At 37.6% G+C, this 20396-nt stretch overlaps 1 protein-coding gene across 1 annotated transcript; it reads right to left on the reverse strand.

The window, feature by feature from the left end:
• Positions 1–648: 648 nt before the first annotated feature.
• LOC139745234 (proliferation-associated protein 2G4-like) lies at positions 649–14301 on the reverse strand. The gene is made up of 10 exons (XM_071655640.1): positions 14200–14301; positions 12486–12614; positions 10036–10141; positions 9181–9343; positions 8361–8503; positions 4661–4870; positions 3908–4002; positions 3289–3416; positions 2522–2575; positions 649–1067 (listed from the first exon to the last, which is right to left on the reverse strand). The coding sequence occupies exons 1-10, from the start codon at positions 14285–14287 to the stop codon at positions 1005–1007; spliced, it is 1179 nt and encodes a 392-aa protein (XP_071511741.1). The 5' UTR covers positions 14288–14301; the 3' UTR covers positions 649–1004.
• Positions 14302–20396: the final 6095 nt, after the last annotated feature.

Below are 20396 nucleotides of genomic sequence, written 5' to 3' on the forward strand. Positions count from 1 at the left end.
TCACATTAGCATTCCATCAACCAGTTTTAGAGGACATATACAGCTGGGAATTGTATGAAAAGATACAGATTGACCACTCAGACTTGGGGTCAGCTTGTGTGCTCAGTTTCACAAAAACAGAAGCCATACTAAAATCACTGATCTAAGAGGTAACAAGCAAGAAAAGAGTAGCTTTTGCCTAACAAAGTATGACAATGTACTGACCACAGTCTAATATATAATACGCTTTTAACATAGAGGAAAACATCTTGTGTGCTGTTAAGGACTGTAATGCACTACATCAGAACTGACTGTCAGCAGATAAAATGATTAAATTCAAAGTTTTGCGTCTTGCTCACTATTCATCAGAGCAGACATTTCTCCTTTAGAAGGAAACAAAAACTACAAAAAAACTAATGTTTTAACCTGACTATCCACAACATAGACAGTTGCTTTCTTGTAACAACGATCACATAGCTAAAGGCATTGGTAGATTTACGCTAACTGTATAAATCATGTTTGTCATCACATAACCTTGCCAACTACTCAAAATCATGTGTGGTCTTTGATGAATCTATCAAGGTTTTATCATCATTTGTTGCATCTTCTCTTACCATCTGGTTTACTACCCATTCTCTATCACGTCCACCATCCCCCCCCCCCCCTCCCCCCAAAGTTTGCAGGTTGATGTTTTTTCTTGTTAAGATGCTTCTCTTCCTCAAAAAATCTACACAATGACACTAAACTCTTTTAAGAGCCACGCCTAAAATCACGCCCATTGAAAAGTGATGAGTAGTACACCCACTCTTTTCCTTCTCTTCCACAGAGTAAAAACCTATCTTTAAAAAAGGGGGAAAAATTAGAAACATAGGATAATCGCAGAGGGGCGGCTATTCCTGTTGCCATGGTGATGACAATACAGAATACTGTCCAGGACAAGCTCCACTTGGGTCCTCAAACTGGCTTTCAGCTGGTCAAAACCAGTATGAACCAGTCTAGACCAGTCTGAACCGGTCAAGGTTGGATCATTTCTTCTCAACCAGTGGAGGCGCCTCCTCTTCTTCTGCTGCCTCGGCTTGCTTTGCAGCCTGGACGGAGAAACAGGTAGAGAAAGAGAGAGACAGCCAGAAAGACAGACAGAGACAGACAGACAGACAGACAGACAGAAAAAGGAAGAGAGAGAAGGAAATAGAATGGTGAGAGAAAAAGAGAAAAGGAAGATAAATAGGGAGATAGAAACGGAGAGAAGGGAGAGATTGGGAGAGGGAGAAACAAGGAAGAGGACAAAAGAGGAGACAACAGATTAGAAATATGGATAGATAGAAGGAGAGAAGTTGGGGAGCAAGACACAAAGGAAGGGGATGATAGAATGGATGTGGGATGAAGGATAACACTACACATCACACTTTGTTTCTTCGTCAAGCATCTCAGAACACAATGATAATTCTTCACGAAAAGAATGTACATATCATTAGAACCTCCAAGGACAGGCTCTACTGCCCATGAAAAGAGTTTGTGACATCGTGAAGGTTTAGCTTTTTTTTCATATTGAGTCTTTCTGTTAACTTTTTCCATGACCCACCAAATTCCCATCATTAATGGGTTCACAGATATGTCACATGCTACTCATAGCTACATAATGAATATTGCAGCTCATCATTTCCGCGCCACAGAACAAATTATATGTGATGTAATTTCCTGGAGACTTCCTGCCCATAAAGAGGAAGAAGATCTCTGAACTATATTGACTGAATTGCAAGAGACACTGGGCATGAATCAGTCGACATGCAGACACTTATGATGGACAGAAATATATGGCAAGGCATCATGTACTCGATCTTGGATGCATCTAGGTCAAGAAGTAGTAGTAGTAATAATAGCAGAAGAAATAGTAGTAGGAGAAATCTACATTTTCTTTGATGCCTAATACTTACATCCGATAAATTGAGGTGACACAGAATACCAAAGGTAGACCTCATTCTAAGTATAACCTCATTCGTTTCATATCAGCAAACTTTCATTACAAACTTTGCATTACATTATCTTCACTTTACCATTTACAACTTTCATCTGCATATGGCACCTACAAAATATTTTTGGGCATGCTTCACGACTGTTAACCTTTTACCTATGAAATTGAAGGACTTCTAAGACAGTCCATTCACAGTAATAACCTCTCTCGTAACAAGGGAGGAACTTCATAAGATCACAAACAAAACAATCAAAAATATATTAATGTCCGTCTCTTTCAGCCTGTCTGTCTGTATAAGTCAACTAACTAATTTAAGTTATTTGGTAAATTTGATATGCTGTATGTTATTGTAATGTTAATTTCACACAAACGTATTTCTTCGCACTCATGAAATTCATCTGTCAACTTGTTTTTATTGCAACTGACTGACAAATTGCCTTTAATCTATGTAAATAAGCATTGAATTAAGCAGTGTTAACCCTAATCAAGCCAGGTTTTTTTGGCTATGCTAAAACCAGAGACTTTTTGCCTCATGAAAACACACATTAGATATTGAATATGTACTCTTACCTTCTTCTTTTTCTTCTTCTGGGCCTTGCGACTGACCGACGAATTCAGGAGCTCCTGTAACAAGATGCAAACAAATTTATACATTTATAATATATATTTATGTTTATAAATATATTGTGTGGTTTAATCAGAACAATAATTATCAAATTGCTCAACAGGCACCCTCATAAACCAGGGGCGGATCCAGGAATTTCGTAAAGAGGGGGCGCGTTTACAAAATTAAAGGGGGGGCGCACGCACCCCTCCCCCCATTTTTTTCTTTATATTTCTTTTGTTTCAACAAAAAATAAGGGGGGGCGTGCGCCGGTTGCGGTCCTCCTTGGATCCGCCCTTGTAAACTACAAGCTTGCTATACAAATACTTAATTACTACAAAACAGTACAGCACTTGGTAGGATTTTAATTCCACTGAAATCTAACAACCCAAAACCACCATGACACAAAAGAATACTCTCATAAGACGTGTTTGTTACTGCTTGCCGATATGGTGGCTACAGGTTAACAGGAGTTATAAATTTAAATGAATGGTCAGTATCGCTGCATCCCCATTTATATACTAGCAACACAATTTTGATCACAAGAATATGAGGAAAGACCATATGCCAGATATAGACAATTATAGTTGTTCCTGTACACATCACACACTAAAACTTGTAAGAATAAAAACCACAGGAACACATATCTATGACCCACTTCTTTCATTTTAATATTCAAGACAAAGAATTGATTTAAGTTTGCACAAACGAAAATGGCCCTTGTCAAATTTACCTTGAGGTCCTTGTCTTCCACAGATTTGTCTGATTGGTAAAGGCCAAGATCCACGGGGAGACCGGTGATCTTGAGAGGTCCATTTGGCATCAGCAGCACTGTGAACTTGAACTGAGCAACAAATTCACCTGTGGAGGACAAATAACAAAATATTTATAAATGCCTCAGAGAACAAATTGGCAAGATAATCATGATTTTAATTTTTTTTAAACCATCTTTGATACCCAAAGACAACAGCAAACACTGATAAAGGCAAATTAATTTCTATCTGAAATGGTCAGGGAGGGGGTTGTGCAGAATACAGGTCACAAAGCACATAGCTGCAGCAAGGTTTATGCAAACGTATCATCAGGTGATAATCTCACAGAAACCTTGATTTACAGTGTAGATGCAGTGAGTACAAGGGGACATTTTGTCTGTGACAAAATCAACAGAGCAGATCAATACAGAGTTACCGTATCAGAAGCCCTAGCACACAGTCACTGAGGAACAAATAAGGAAGACTTATGGTTTGTTTGACACATTTATCCGACATGTTTATATCAAGTCTTAATTCTGAAACTGCTTTGTGCAGAATATTTGAGCTTTTCTAAGATGAATGATGAGCAGGTACACTCACCCTCCTTCTCATAAAGGACTGCGTAGGGTTCCACAAGGTTATGGTTGAGACACTCCACGATGCCCATCCGTGCTTTGGCTTCATCTTCAAATGCTCTAAGAGAAAGAATAGAATCAATGAGACAGAGCATGAAAGAAAGAAAGCAATGTTCTGACACTTGCGGGTAATCCATAAATTTTTCTATGTGAAAAGAATAATTACGACAACTACAGGGCTGTCCCATTACAACAAATAATTCTAACAAAATTTTGTAGCACAACAAAAATATCAGATCCAAAAACTATAAGCTTTATATATCTTTATGTACTTTAGATGTTTCGCTACAACAAAACTGCAATATAACAAAAGGAATACTGTCGGTCCCAAGGACCATTATAACGGGATTCACCTGTACAGTAAATGTTAAATAAAGACAGACTGTAACACACAGCAGTAGACACCACTCCTATTACCATATGTGGAGTTCAAACATGATTTCCATGTAACGGGATTTGTAAAACAAATTACTGTCCTGTTGATGTTATAGCCTTACATCTTCCAAGTAGAGGAACAACCCCACCCCCCCCCCCCCCTCTTCCCCATATGATGGCCTTGCATCAAATAATGATAAATTAGTATGTAATGTCCTCTAGACAGAGTTGAGAAAAATAAAGCAAATCACTCAACAGTGGATATGGTTATAGCACAGCATGGGCAAGAACAATACATTTTTGAAACATGATGCCCAAGAACCGGTAGAGCTATCAAACACACCTTAGTGGGAAAGGCATTGTAGTAAAGCGATTGGTCAGTTCACTGAAGAACACGCGAGACGTGCGCATTTTGAGCTGGTAGGTTTCGGTGGTGCGTTTGTAGACGGTCGTTCTTCTATCCTTCTCCTTGGCTTTGCCATCCCCTGTACTGACCAGGACATCGACAGCGTACACCTCATGGACCTCAAACGCACACTTGGTATGCTCTCGTCTGGGAAAGAGATAGAGATAGAAAGTGAGAGAAAGAGACAGGTGGAAGACAAAGAGTGATATGTCAAATGCAGGATCGGAAATATATCCAGACTGTGAACTTTACCGGTCTGTAATGTAAACACTTTCATTGACATTTTATGAGGAATGACATGATACATGGGAACAGGGGCTAAGTTTGTCACATGATTAATAGACTTGTTTTACTTTTTCACTAGTCATTTTATCATTTTGTTTGTGTGTGACAATGTAGGATCAGGAAGAACAAATTAGCAGGAAGTTGACATGAATTATTATACAAGTGGTGACTGGTATAGAAGGAAGCATAACTCTTCTATCCCATACGTATGGAATGCTAATAGATTCCAGGCGACTTACAATCTCTCCAACACGGCAGTCCACATGCAAAATTAGAACACTTGGTATATTCCTAACAACAAAAGTAATCATACATCATATCATGTATCATATGAGTTTGTCATAGTATTTTGGGGACAAATTAATACCTCTTTAATATTTGATAACCCAACTTGTCATAGGTTCTTTGTGTATTTGTTTCTCATGGAAAATAAACCACCATCTCTTACGTTACTTGTTGGCCAGAAATGTAGCAATGATATGAGAGGGTTGCCTACATGATGGTAGTCCATCATGCTTTATAAAGGAAGGTCAATACTAGCCAGTGTAACAAGTTTACTACACAGTTAAAGCTAGAGCAGTTAAAGGTACGATGTACCAGAGGGAGTAGTGACTTCAAAAATGTTCGAGATATCACATTTGATGCATGTGTGTTGGTCAGTTGTATCACAAAACATCCTACCATGTAAATATTTTGCAATAAAGCCTGAAATATAAGGAGAATTCACTATTTTTTCCAATAAACCATAACTGTAGATGGTTTAGTCTAGAAACGTTTTCATTATAACTATTGTTCACATTTTGTATATTTAACAATACTTTACACTGATCATACTGATTAACATTTTTACATTGGTTGTTTCTATCCCTATCTCACATTTTAGAACTATTTTGAAGCTCTAACGCTGGGTTTTTGTTTAATCTGCAAATGGTAAATAATCCCTTTAACCCTATCTCTGTCACATAGACGAAGCCAGAATGTTCAGACATTTTGCAGTGCGGAGACATGGGATTGTTGTTGGCCAGTTCTGATTGTTATTATTGACATTAATGTGTCATGTTATACATCATTTGAAAGCTTATGGTCTATACTTTCATATTACATAATAATCTGAGTGAGGGCGCCCTCACATTTTAAGTAGGACGCCCTCTTATGTCACATAATTATCTTTGCAGACTTACTTGTACATGTTACCACCTCATTTTCTCACACAATATGCTCTTATACCCCAAAAAGGTCTATACAAATGTTGTAGAGAATTTATTCAGCTTTCAGATGATGTGATTATTTTGTCAGTAGCATTAGTACTTTTCATTCTATGAACAAAAGTGTGTGGCAAGTACAACCTACATTTTACACACTTCGCACAATTTCTGGTTTTATGAATGAAATGTTGGCATGAAAGTAGATAAAGCATGCTAACATCTAGTCAGGATGAAAATATTAATTGATTATACGACTTTTACCTGTAGTTTAGATTATTCTTGTCCTATAATATTGCCATGTATGGTAAGATAATCTACGGGTAAAAATTGTCACTGAAAATATTCAGTCTTCAGAGTGTCCATTCCTGTTGAGTATGCTAGACTCCTTTGCACTCTCCTCACTGAACAGAATTGAACCATCAATGTAGTCATTTGCTTTATGATAAACCTACATTGAACATATTAAGTTTCATAAAGTAACGGTTTATTAGATAATAATGATCGACAGTCAAACATACCTCAGCTTCTAAGCTTCGAGACCGAGACTGTCCAGCTGCGGGGAGGCTACTGTACCCTTATTGCTCCTAGCACCCTGCCCCGCTAGCCCCGGCTAACTAGAGACCCATTGCACCGCTGTTAGTGCTGAGTAAACAGCTACAACTGCTGCACTGAATGTGCAGTGTTCATTTATTCTACAGTTCATTTATGAGGCCGATATCACGAAAACCATACCCCTTCACAGAATTCAAAGATGTTGAAATCCCTATCCTGAATGTTTTCACTTCATATTTTACTTTATATACCTCATAAGTGAGATTCGTATCACTCATTGGTCAAAAGTATATCACGTGACAAGGTGTAGTCCCGTCTATCTTGCCTTAGGGTTTTCATGTAAGTGATAGAAAGGCAAAACCCTCGTGATAGAAAGGCAAACCCCTCGTGATAGAAAGGCAAAACCCTCGTGATAGAATTCGTAAACCCTCCGCGACTTTTGTACACATAACAAGTACACTAGACTTCGCGCGCGGTGTCCGCAACCCCTCCACCGTGGCCCACCCAAGGCAAGGACGTTCACTACGCGCATCGTATAAACACATGCAAAATCATCGCACTATTAGCGCACAGCAGGCATACGTTTACGTGGCATGGTGATCGAGCGCTCCTCCGTGATTTGAAGTGAGCTGGATCAAAGATCGTACACTTTGCAATTAGAATTTCTTAGGATCCCGAAGCAGAGACAAATCTCAGCATGTAGAAAATATCGAATTAAAAACACGAGCGACGGGAAACTGGATGTATACTGTAATCTTCTGCCAAGATTTTATGCAGGAGATCGCCGAAGGCCGTGTGACTGTGAGTGAGTACAATGTACCGTGCGTACTGGGTAGTACGAAATGCACGAAAACCATGCCAGCAAGCGCAGGCTGTGGCCTGATTTTAGGGCTAACGTTTAGGCCTAACAGTTAGAATTTACTTCTTATTTGCCTAGCCCTAGATCTTGGTTAAGTCTTAAACGATGAGGTATATAAAACAAATATTAACTGCTCTGTATTCGGATGGTGGTGGAAATTATCACTCCCTCGGTGCTTTTCATACCGACCCTTCCATCACCCCTCGGCTAACGCCTCGGGGTGATAGAAGGGTCGGTATGAAAAGCACCTCGGGAATGATAATTTCCACCATCATCCTCATGAGCAGTCAATATTTGTATAATATTGACTTAGATAAAATGGATGAAAATTGACCCATGTGTACGATCTTTTCATCGCACACGGCGATCTTATTACAGTCCCACATATACAGATTCGTGTAAGTTCTCCACACAAGAAACCTATAGCAAAACTGTACACAATACATTGCAGTCTGAATGCAAATAAACATGGGCGGGGCCACCACAATTCTTTTGACTTTGAGAAGGCTTTCCTGATTGGTTGAAGGTGGGGAAGCTTTTTTGCACACTGGATATCGTTTCCTTACACTGTCAGCCAATCACAAATGAGTTTAGAGAGTGGTAGTGTCATAGCCATTGAAGTAAGCTGTCAATCAAAATAGGGCCGATTTAATCGGCCCAAGCATTTACATGGCAGGTTTTGGGCCGATTTAATCGGCCCGTGACACAGATAGGGTTAATTTCAAAGTTTCCTCACAGCTGCTCCTCGGTTGGGTTCTGGATGATACTCTTCTCCCCGTTGATGACGTTCTTCTTCAGTTGATGAGAGAGCATTCCTGAGACGGGCTTGCACTGAAACGACTCGGCGGCCTTCTGGATCACCTCGGTCACTTCATAGTTCTGGTAGAGGATCATGTCAAAGACATAATAAGTATAATATCAATACATGTACTTAATATTGTATCCTTCATTAATGAAATCCTGTTCAGTGACTGGTCTACACAGAAACATGTTACCAAGCATAACATTGTCATCTTGATAATGTTGAAGACACAGTAATAATGCCATTGAAATGTTTTTTTCTATATCAATAATGTCAGAAATTGCTATCAAGATCATAGAAGACTATTGTGTTTTATCGGCTTTACCAAAGTAAACTGTCTGCACTGCAATATCTAAATCGTATTTTGGCAATTTTACTATTTTTTTATGATTCTTTCAAAAATATGAATCAAAACATATCATGCACTACTTCATACCACAGTTACATAAATAAAAAACTATGCACTTCTCTTCAGTTTTACCTCGCCTCTGAAACAGCGTGGACAAAAACTTTCACACACATTTTACATTTGTGAATCTCAGCTCCTCGCGAAATTCACAAAAGTTTTGTGCATGCAAACATTCTGGTTTTAAAGTAACCTTTGCAAATTATTTTATCTCAGTTGTTCATTGCTATGACAACCACGTGAAGTAGAACTGACAGGCATCTAAAAGGCTCTACACCTGTCTGATACTGCTATGAATGATTATATATGACTGCAATTTTGCAAACTATCCAAATTATTCCATCTCACCTGTGTGTCTGGCTTGACTTTCCTCAAGGCGGCTTCAGCACAAGTGTATGCCGCTCTCAAAAGATCAGCCTTTCGACCCTTGACTTTCTTTTCGGGCGTTGCCCCGACAACCAACGTGTGGGCAACAACAGCAATGAAGCCGTCTATATGAGCACCAAGATCTCTGGATAGGAAGATATAGGCAAAAGTCAGTCAAGTATTCCAATAAGCAATGATTTCTGTTGGAAATTTAACAACACTGACATGTTGTCTACCAAGAAAGGAAAGTTGTCTGAGTGACTTCTAATCTATTGTAGCTCACAAGTATCAATAAAATATGGTGGCTGTGATGAGCAGTTTATTTGAATTCATGTCTGGGGGATGTGGGCCCATGAGGGTTCAAAAGTTTGAGTTTTTCAAACTAGCCTTCATGTGTGCCTAAAAGTGCAAACTAAAAGCATTTTTGCCATATCTTGTGACTGGGGAAAATTTGCCGTAAACATGTACAATAACATAGTGTGGAAATTCTGTGACTATTTCACTCTATAACAACCACAAACACAATAAATTTTTTCTTATTTATCATTTGTTTTGTCCACTGAATCTATACTAAAAGAAGGAAAGTTTAGAGAGCCCATAGACTTGACACACATATATTTCATCTTACTCAACCATAAACATAAATGTGTGCGAGGATCAGAGCCATTGCCATTTCCCATTTCAAGAATGAAATTTGGCTTTCAATGGCACTGTATATGCCATTCACACATAACTTCCCTTCCAATGAAACAAGAAAGAAGAGATGTATAAATTCAAATTTGACCTGTACTCTATGCGGAACACGTTCGAATGGAAGGCTACAAGAGACAAACTCACATCTTTACGACGTCCTCGTCGTTAAGTAGTACCTCCTTGTCGCTGCGTAGTGGCGAGAAGTGACACACGCAGTTGTTGACTGAAATGCATGTTGGGAATGCGATACCTGAGGGCGTAAAAAAAAAAAAAGCAAGGATCAATCACAAATGATCATCAGTGGAGGGAACTCCCTGTCAGGCAAACACCATTCCACAGAATCAAGCGACTCTATAAGATGGAACTGGTGAATCTCCCAGCTTCTAGTAACATGCAATTCATGTTCATGCTACTATTAAAGAGAACCAAATCAATATTGAACTGACTCTGAAGATAACATGCTGGATGATTTTTTCACATGACTGACAAAGTCAATGAACATCAGCATCGCTCTAATTTTGCTTGATCATCACAAATCCAGTCATCTACTGCATGCTGCTTTTCTTAAAAAGATCAGACCTACGAGGACTATAAATTTTCTCCACAACAATGACTTTAACATCATGTTTGATTTTAGTTCATTGCACGAATGCAAACTGTTAATTTTGTTTCAAATAACCAGGAATATTGTCATATCAGGGGTCTATGATTCCAACACAACATGATGTAAAAATGTGAATTTGTATCATCTACTACCTTTGTGTAATTACACTTTGAAAGTCTCCAAGACATGGTTACTCTAAACACAATGCACATAATTTTTGGCTTGCTTTTTAAAATATCTCTACTGATTTAATCACATCTGTTGTTTTTTTTATTTCACTAAAAATCTACAAAAAAGTATGCTGTGTGTGTGTGTGTGTGTGTGGGGGGGGGGGGGGGGGGTATTGTACCGTAATTATGGGTAACATCTTGTTGCCACAAATTGAGACTACTGCAGCTTCACAGCCCAGCTGTTGTCAGGCTTTTGAATAAACTGATCCAAAAGGGATAATTTTCCCCCAAAACAACATCAAATTGCTTGTCTTGTGCCATGTGCTACTTCCAAGATGCAAAACATCTCTGTGCATACCACTTCTTTTATTCTTAGGGAAACCAGTTTTTCTCCGAACAGACCTGGCTTATAAAACTCACTCCTTCGCTGAAATCTGGAATTTAAAAGCTCCTTCACAACCCTAAAAAAAAAAAAAAAAACAAGATATAAAACATATATCGCAGATTCCTCTGTCGTATAACAATCTTTATGCATACTATTACATGGGCTTCAGAACTGTCTTCTGATTTAAAAAATTTAAACTAGATATATCGCTACGGCGACTGATATGCCTCCGCCATAATGCATGGTTCTCCTAATAGGTCTATAGTACAATGTCTTGACAATGTGTGATGACAGTTTCACACAATTGGCAAAATATTAAAATGACAGGTTTGACACAAATGTGCTGAATGTTCACTTTCCTAGAACTAGGTTCAATTGGATGAATGATTAAAATGTCAGAGTGCAGGTATTTGGGGAACTGATGATTTTTACTTGACTTTTGACCCTTTTATAAGTTTATGCATTGAGTAATTTTCAAGGTATTGAGAAAAAGTATAATTTCAGTATCAAATGCGAAAATAGCATTATCTAAACCTGGCCTTTGACCTTTGACCTCACAGTTCCAAAGAGAATCACTGTTGGGTTGAACATGCATAAATATGTAAGTTTCATGATGATACCTTGAGTTACTTTTGAGATATGGAGGAAAAAGTGCAATTCAGCACTTCACTTGACCTTTGACCTTTTGGCAAGAAACTTCCCACAGAATATTTATTGGGTAATACATGTATACATCAAGTTTAAAAAAAAACCTTCAGGCATTGCATAAATATAAGGAAAGTAGTGATATTTTGAGGAATTGACCTTGACCTTTGACCCCTGACCTTTGAAGCATGACCCCCAACTTCCCTAGATAATCACTGCCCATTGGAACAAGCATATATACTAAGTTCCATGAAGATACCTTGAACCATTTGCGAGATATGAAGAAAAACATGAATTTTCAACCTTTTTTTTTCACAAAATAACCTGTGACCTTTGACCTTTGACCCCGTGACCCTAAAATCCAAACAAAGTATTATCCCCCCAGGATATACCCTCATACCAAGTTTGATGTAAAACCACCACACGGTTCTTGAGATATCGACAAAAACAAAACGGGACGGACGTACGTACGGACGGACGGACGGACGGACGACCCGAAAACGTAATGCCTCCGGTCACTTCGTTGGCGGACGCATAAAAAACTATTTTAAACAATGCTTTTCTTGCCATTATCATCTATACATCTACTGCAAGTAGCTTTCATACCCACAACAAATTTATTCTTGATTCTATGCAATTTTCATCTAATGGCTTAAATAGACTTCTGTTTTGTAGAATAAATAAAAAGGGTTAAAAGTGGAATTTATAAGAGCTGGGTTTGGAAAGAAGTAAGTTGAGGGATAAGAGACAGATAAGCAACATTCTGAGATCTTCTTTTTTTTTTCAATACCTTTCTTCATTTCCTTTTCTTTCTTGTACACCTGGCTAGTCTTCTCCTCCAGCAGTTTGTCTCCAAACTCGCATATCGACAGCACCTTTGCCCCGGCAACACATTCGGCAATCACTTTCTTTAAGACCTCTGAAAGACAACAAGCATTAGCGAAGAATACAAATTTGATTCCTTGTCACAGAAAAAGATTAAATTAAAAGTATTAAAAGTATATTAAAGTATTTTATAAGAATAATGACTGCTGACATGCATATACTTCACTCTCTAACATTTCATAAGTGGTTTCTTTCCGGTATCTTGCAAAAACTTAAAAGCTTGATCCTCATCTCCACCAGTACATCATCCCTTTAACACTACAATCCGAAACCACTCAAAAGCATTCTTGATAATTCCTTTGCAACAGCCTGCAGCCAGCTCATGCAAGAAAATAATAAAGTTTTGAATCACACAAGTTAGTTTCCATGATTTTAAATACCGGTACAGAGTATGAAAAATCAGTCATGACTAGGCTTCTAAAAGTTCTATGTACAACATAGAGTAAATGTCCCAGTTTGCGGCCAGACGCCTGTTTGCGGCCATTACAGTATATTTGGAAATAGAATTATACCATTGAACCCAGCGACACATTCACCAACACACTGCTAATCTACAAAAATCAACCGATGACATGGGCAAAATCTCCAACCAAAGTGAAACATTCTCCTCTAAATGACGACATCTCGCATCCAAAATTTAATTTTCGATACTTCTTAAACATCACAGTTAAGGAACAAGGGGTCTAAGAAACTGGATTTTTCGTCATTTTCCTGATGTTCATGGATTTTGAATACATGTCCTCACATAGAAATACAGCTCTGTAGAACTTTTGCAAGCCGATGTGGGCCGCCATTTTTTTCCGGAAGTGGATGTTACGATTGAAAAAATACAAAAAACATGAGAAAGACAACAGTAGAGTAACAATAAGGTGAATTGGTAAGTGATCAACCTCTATTACCTGGGTTAAGCAATTTGCAAGTTTGCGTTTCAGAGTGGAAAAACCCTTATGCGGCAGCAAACCAGGACACTTAATTTATTCTACACCTTCCATTGAAACCCTACAAAATGAACTCACCACATCCACATGGCCAGCACGACTGCAAAGTTAAAAAAGAATCAATACATAGGCCTACTGACCGTCCTGTGTATCAGTCATGACCTTGGCTTTTGCTTTGCTTATTCACAACATACAACACTTTGGATTATATTCTATTTTCTTTAATTTGGATACAAAGGCATACTGGTTCTACTCATCCAGTCTTGTATGAACACATGCTCTTCCACATTTTTTTTTTTCCTCACACACTCACATTGAGTCACACACACATGGCAAATAAAATAAAATTGCCTCATTTTCATCGATCAAAAACTAGGTAGGTTCTAAATATCTGTCAGCAGTGTTTCACCATCACAATCTGCACTCATCAGATTTTGCAGATAAAAAATCACAGTAATTTTTAGTTTGATCCACAAAGAGTCAAAAGACTCCGGAGTCCTGGCGATGGCAAGGCAATAGTAGTGTGTATAGGTTCTACTGATTATTGCACACATGTGGGGACATACTAGTACTCCATCCATCTGGAAGCACCAGACCAACCTTGTGACAATCAACCGACATAAATCGCAACTTTACGCTCGATTTCCTCGACTCTAACATAAATAAAGGCCTTAAACTTACCATTGACCATGTCGCCAACCATCTTATACTTCGTGACGACAATGTCTTGAGCTATGGTGGGCTCTTCATCAGTGTCTGAGTCTGCCATTTTGCCCGATTTTTCTTGCAACTCACAGCTCACACGGATGGCTTTAGTGAAGAAATAGGTATACAATCACATTTACAGTATGTACACACACAATCTCATCATAAGCATGCAGCAGGAGCGAGGCCCATATGCTTACCACACAACGCGAGCATATAACGGGGCGAGTCGCAGAACTGAGAGTACGTGCGTTGTATTGCGACGTGCATTGGAAATGGCCACACGTGTTCGGCGAACACAATAGAACAAGCGCGGGAGTTCAAAAGGATTACGCGCGAACTCGTACTCTCGGCTATGCACACGGTACTGAGAGTATGGGACTTGCTCTCCGATCACTGCGACTCCAGCACCAACGAACAGACACCACTGACAGAAACACGTAAAACTGCCAATATGATGAGATTTGATATGAACGTGTGTTTTCTATACAGCTCGCATACATCAGGTATAATGATTAGAAATGATTCATATGACAATATTTTATCATGTAAAAAAAAATAATAAATGAGAAGGTATGCCCTCAAGATCATAATGTATTTCCGATAACTTATCACTGTTTGATTAAAAGCGCCTCTCTAATCCATTCAAAGCGAAGGACGTTAACTTTATTTTATGTCCAAATGTAGCATATCAATCAAATGGTAACATGCAAAAAGTAACAGAATGTTACAGATGAACTAATATGCTAATTAGATGAAATGATATGTCGTCGTTAGGGAACTCTTTTATCTGCGTGTAAATCAGTTTAAATTTCAGTTTCAGGGTTTTTTTTCCACAAACATTGGTGACATAGTAAGCGATTACACATAGGCCTTCAACAATATAGCATGGCCGGCGGAACGGAAGGGGGGCGTGGGGGCTCGGGTCCCCCCCCCCCCCCTCACTTTTTGTGCACCATACAAAGGAATACAAGGTGTCATCACTTTGGGCCCCCCACTTTTTTAACCCGGAAGTACGTAAGTGGCACTAAAAAGAAATAGATAGAGATCTTGAAGGGGAGAGATGAGATGAAGATCTTCTTTTTTTTTTCCTTTGCTTGTTAGCTCATGAAACCTGGAAGTGCCCCCCCCCACACACACACACACTTTTGAAAACGCTCCGACGGCCCTGTGCTAGAAGCATGTTCACATAATATATGTTAGGCTACCTTTACAAATTTGCAATAGGATTATGCATTGAATGTTGTGAGGAACTTGAACAAGGTCCATAAAGTATCATTACAGAATAATAAGTAGATAAGGGAAAGTGATATGCAGAAAGTAGCGCAAAAGAGCGAGAAACAAAGTGTATAATGGGAAGCGCATGGGAGAGGAAGAGAAAAGGGAGTATCATATCTCGGAATGATTCTTTGAGGAAAAGTATAATTCATTGCCTTTTGGGAATTTTCGAAGCAAGCTATTTCTTTCTGTGTCAATTAATAAGGTGTTTCCGGATAAACGATTTTATGTCGACTTTCTGAATCATCACAGAAAAATAGGGCCTACTATACAATATCTCGGGAATGAATAACTCAGTATCATATTCTGATGTCGCTCTGATGTATTTTAAAGCAAAACTATTAACAACCGAATTCGAGTGCTGTGATTTTATGATGCTCTAAGTAGATATTTCTTAATTCTTTTAAATATATTGCAGGGCCAATATGTTGGATGAAAAAAAAAAGGAATCAAACTATAGGTTCCTACCATCCTGCAGAACAAGGTATAGTAATACGTTGGGTATTATTACTCATCATATTATAGTCTAAATAATTGTACGAGACCAAGTTGATGATGACCGTATAATAAAAGGATAATTCCATCAACCTAGACCAGAATAACACTGATTTAATGCTATCAAATATATAGTGAAAGAAAGATAAATTATGAAATCTATTATTTAAAGAAAAAAAGTAGTTTAGACTATCAAGATCAAGGTAAAATGTTTATAATTTTAGAAGATAGCCGAACAATACATTATCAACGTCATCGCCACTAGACAAATAAAGATTATTTATACTTTTTGTTAAAATGTTCATGCGACATTGTGTTCATGCCGCACAAGATCTTGATAAAATTCTTTCTTTTATTATGATAATGATAGGGTCATAACGCATGCTGACATTACGAGTAATCAAATTTGTATAGATAGATACAATACTGATGTATCTAGATATAACAGACATGTTATGTTGATCGAATTCCAAAATTAATGAATAACATTATCTGTCAGTGCATATGGATAAACACCATGCTGTTTTTTTTTTATTTTATACACTATTCCGCTGGATTATAGGTGTATGAATATGTGTGTACGTTATAAGACAACTCAAGAGTTGAATTTTTTACGTACATGCATAATATTGCATTCTTATTGTTATGTTGCATTATAATGAATCTATATGACGTGCTTTAAGAAACAGACAGTAATAACATTGAGGTTCGCAGAGTTCTGAGACAAAAAGTAATTCTCTTTTCGTTTTCCATAATCTCATAGGCCCTAAAACCATCTGGGTTAGAATCAAGTTATTTCATCGACGTGAAAGCAAAGTACGAGGGTATAATTGAACTAATATCAAGCTTAAACCCCATTTGAGGCTATAGATGCTGGTCGACACATTGAATTCTTTCATCATTTACAGTGCATGTGTGCTTTCAGACGAACTTATAATTAAAATGCATTCAGGTATATGACGAACATTTCAGTAATATAGTTGAGAGCGAAAGAGTGAAAGAAACATGCAGTTACTGGTATATGATTATCTCTCCAGGCCATATTTATGTCTATCTCATCTACCCGCTCTCCCCCCCCCCCCCTCTCTCTCTCTCTCTCTCTCTCTCTCTATACATGGTAATATAGATTTAAATTTTCTGCACTGGTTATAATTATATGAGAATGTACCTTAGTAATTTTTCATCGCGTCCAGCAACAGAAATATACGAAACGACTGTAAACTTGGATCATTCCAGTTGATAGATTAAGCGTATGCAGCCATTCTAATAATCAAACATTACCTTTTTAAATACATTTTAATCTCAAATATCAACATATAGGAAATTACTATAGGGAATGTGTCGGTTTTCAAACGAAAGTGGTATAAAAAAGGAATTCGTTTTGTTAAAGATTTGTTAGACGAAGAAGGAAATGTATTATCATTTACTGCCTTTAAGAGGAAATATGATGTTGACGTTGATTTCTTAGATTATATTTTGGAATATGTCATGCGGTTAAAAAAGCAGGTTGTGATGGAAGTATGAATAATATGGAAAAGTTTTGTCAACCAATTATACCTGATATTTTAAAACTGGTTATAAAACATCGTAAAGGATGTTCACATATTATGCTGTTTTGTTTGTGGCCGACTGCATATCTTCCTTTCCGTTCAATTTTCCTGGCACACTTTCCCCCATATCTGTGCCACACATGTTATTAAGTTTATACGTTTGCATTCTAAAATCCTAGTAAGAATTGTTCATAGTATGAGCATCATATATCAATGAGAAAAATGTACAATAGTATATAGAAGAATTTAAAATGAATATGTCTTATTGGAATAACACATTGGTGCTGTTGTTGTTTTGTTCCAGTGTTCCACGTCTTACAAGCTTGGCTTTTTTAGTGGAACACTGTTTTCCATCATTGTGATTATTTACTATTTTTGTTGCCATGGCAAAGTGCATTGTTTCTTTTTTACGACATCATTCGTGTATATACTTCATATTATATTGAAAAAAATCCTTTATCAGACGAGTGTAAGAGAAATTAAAAAAAAATGTATCACTTTGGATTATGTCAACTTTTTCTTTTCTTTTCTTTGTGATGATGGAAATAAATAAACTATTGAAAAACTATTGAAAGAATAGAAATTGTGTATATCAATGTAATGGATTTTTAAAATGGCGACAACTGATATAACTTGAAGAAAACAAATGGCAATCTTTTTCGTTGGCCCCGTTCAAGAGTACGGAAGATGTTAATTTACGATGGTTTCAGTTTAAACTAGTTAATAGAATTTTATATACAAATAAGATGTTGAATAGAATAAATTGGTTGAAAGGAAAGAATGTTCATTTTGTAATGTGTATGTTGAGACTTTGATACATTTTTTTGAGTGAGTGTCAATATGTTGATGGGCTGAAGTATAAGAGAATGGATTAATGTTAACACGGGGTTAGAAATAACATTTACGACGGAAAATAAATCATTTGGTTTTGGGGGTATTAACAATTCGGCGTTGAATTGTATCACCATGCTTGCGAGATATGATATTTATGCTTGTAAAATAAGAAAAAATGATACCTCGTTTTGATTTATGTAAATATAGTATAAGGGAATATTATGATAAAGAGAAATTTATTGCAAGAAATAATCATAAGTTGTAAGTGTTTCAGAAAAAATGGTGTCTCTTTAGACACCTTTTCTCTTGATGTATATCATATTGTATTGAATTCGAAAAAAGAATGATGTTATTAATTTTGAAATATGATGTAATACGTGTACAGATGAAAGAGAATAATAAATATCCCAGTGAGGGAAAAAAATAGGAAATTCTTTGCTTTGGTTTGTTTGTTTGTTTGTTTGGTTGGTTGGTTGGTTGGTTGGTTGGTTGGTTGGTTAGTAAGTTGTTTTGGTTTTGTTTTTGTTTTTTATTGTGGTTGGTTGGTTGGCTGGTTGGCTGGTTGTTGGTTGTCAATGTTTTTTATTTGTTGCTTTTTTTCACGCGAAGGGTTTAACTTTTTGGTTGCCTTGGTCGATAAAATATCATTCAGTTATTTACGTCGATGTATAGGGTAATTTGTCAATCAGTTGAAATGAAAATATCGTTGCACGAATTCAAACAATCGCAAAGTAAAACCACCCCCATATGCATGATTATATAGATCAAAACACTTATTTGAGGAGACGACAAAGCACGTTGCCCTTTGACAGGCGAAATAAATGATCACGTGACTTTGAAATTGTCACTCTCCTGTGTCACTCTCTTTCTCCGGTCACTTTTCAAAATACATAAATTGCACTAATTGCTGGATCAAGAATTCAGCTGTAGCGAGCCTCCCAGGCTGGAGGATTTGGCTTGGTTCTTGAAGACATCCAGGTCTTTTTGGGTATACCAGTCGGGCAGGAAGACGGAATAGACCCGTAAGTATAGTGTGGCATCTGTTCCTCCCTACATCGTTGACACTCATTTCTGCATGATGATGGCTCTGCAATACGCAGTAACCGGTCTCTGATTGCAGACAAGAATTCAGTTATTGAAGCAAGACCATGTATATAGGAGTCAAATAATTATCTCTCTATAAAAAGACCCGCCAAAAGAGAGGATGGAGGTTTACATTTTTAACAATCCATGCAGAGACAATTGAACTACACACATAGGGCTATCCTTTATTTAATGAATATTCTCGGCTTGATAAGGAGGCTGCCGTTCGGAGACTTCATGCGTGAAGATATAATTGACTGGTTTATTGTTATTCATTTATTTACTTTATTATTATCATCATCATCATTTTGCTTTGGCCCAGGATCTAAAGAGTGGTTGACGGGGATCACTCTCGTGCTAGAAGATTCATCATCTCAGAAAAGACTCTTTCTCTGCATGCTTGCATGTGGATAAACTTGGAGAGGTACCATGAAAAGCGAGAAAAGATCACCAATTTTATATCATGGTGCGCATTAATAAACTGGTAATAAGTCTGCAGTCAGTGAAAAAGGTGAAGTCAATTTTTGTGGCATGAAACATGACCAACCCATCATTTCATTGGCGAAGGTGTTCTGATAGTTGACATCCCACGTACACAATTATGTAGATTTTGTTAATTTCTCTGAAGCTTTTCACCACTTCATTATGCAAGCAGGCCCTAAAAGTAAACCAAAAAGTGGTAAAAGAAACCCTCAAAACTAATATACTAGCCATTAAAAATTTCATGGGCATTAACCCCAACAGAACAAAGTATTGACTCCAATAGGAGCATGTAAAGAGAATGATTCCCCCATCATCCTTACCCCCCCCCCCCCCTCCCTCCTTCCATGAGCAGGTGGATTGAATTTAATTTCTCTGTTAGAGACAAAAAGAAATTGGAAGGAATCGGCCTCGGAGGCACGAAGATTACCTGTGTGCAGATCAAAGAAGTAG

The sequence above is a fragment of the Diadema antillarum genome, unplaced genomic scaffold, assembly GCF_040938485.1.
Source record: "Diadema antillarum isolate AM-2024a unplaced genomic scaffold, OU_Dant_1.0 seq00001244_RagTag, whole genome shotgun sequence".
Lineage (NCBI taxonomy): Eukaryota > Metazoa > Echinodermata > Echinoidea > Diadematoida > Diadematidae > Diadema > Diadema antillarum.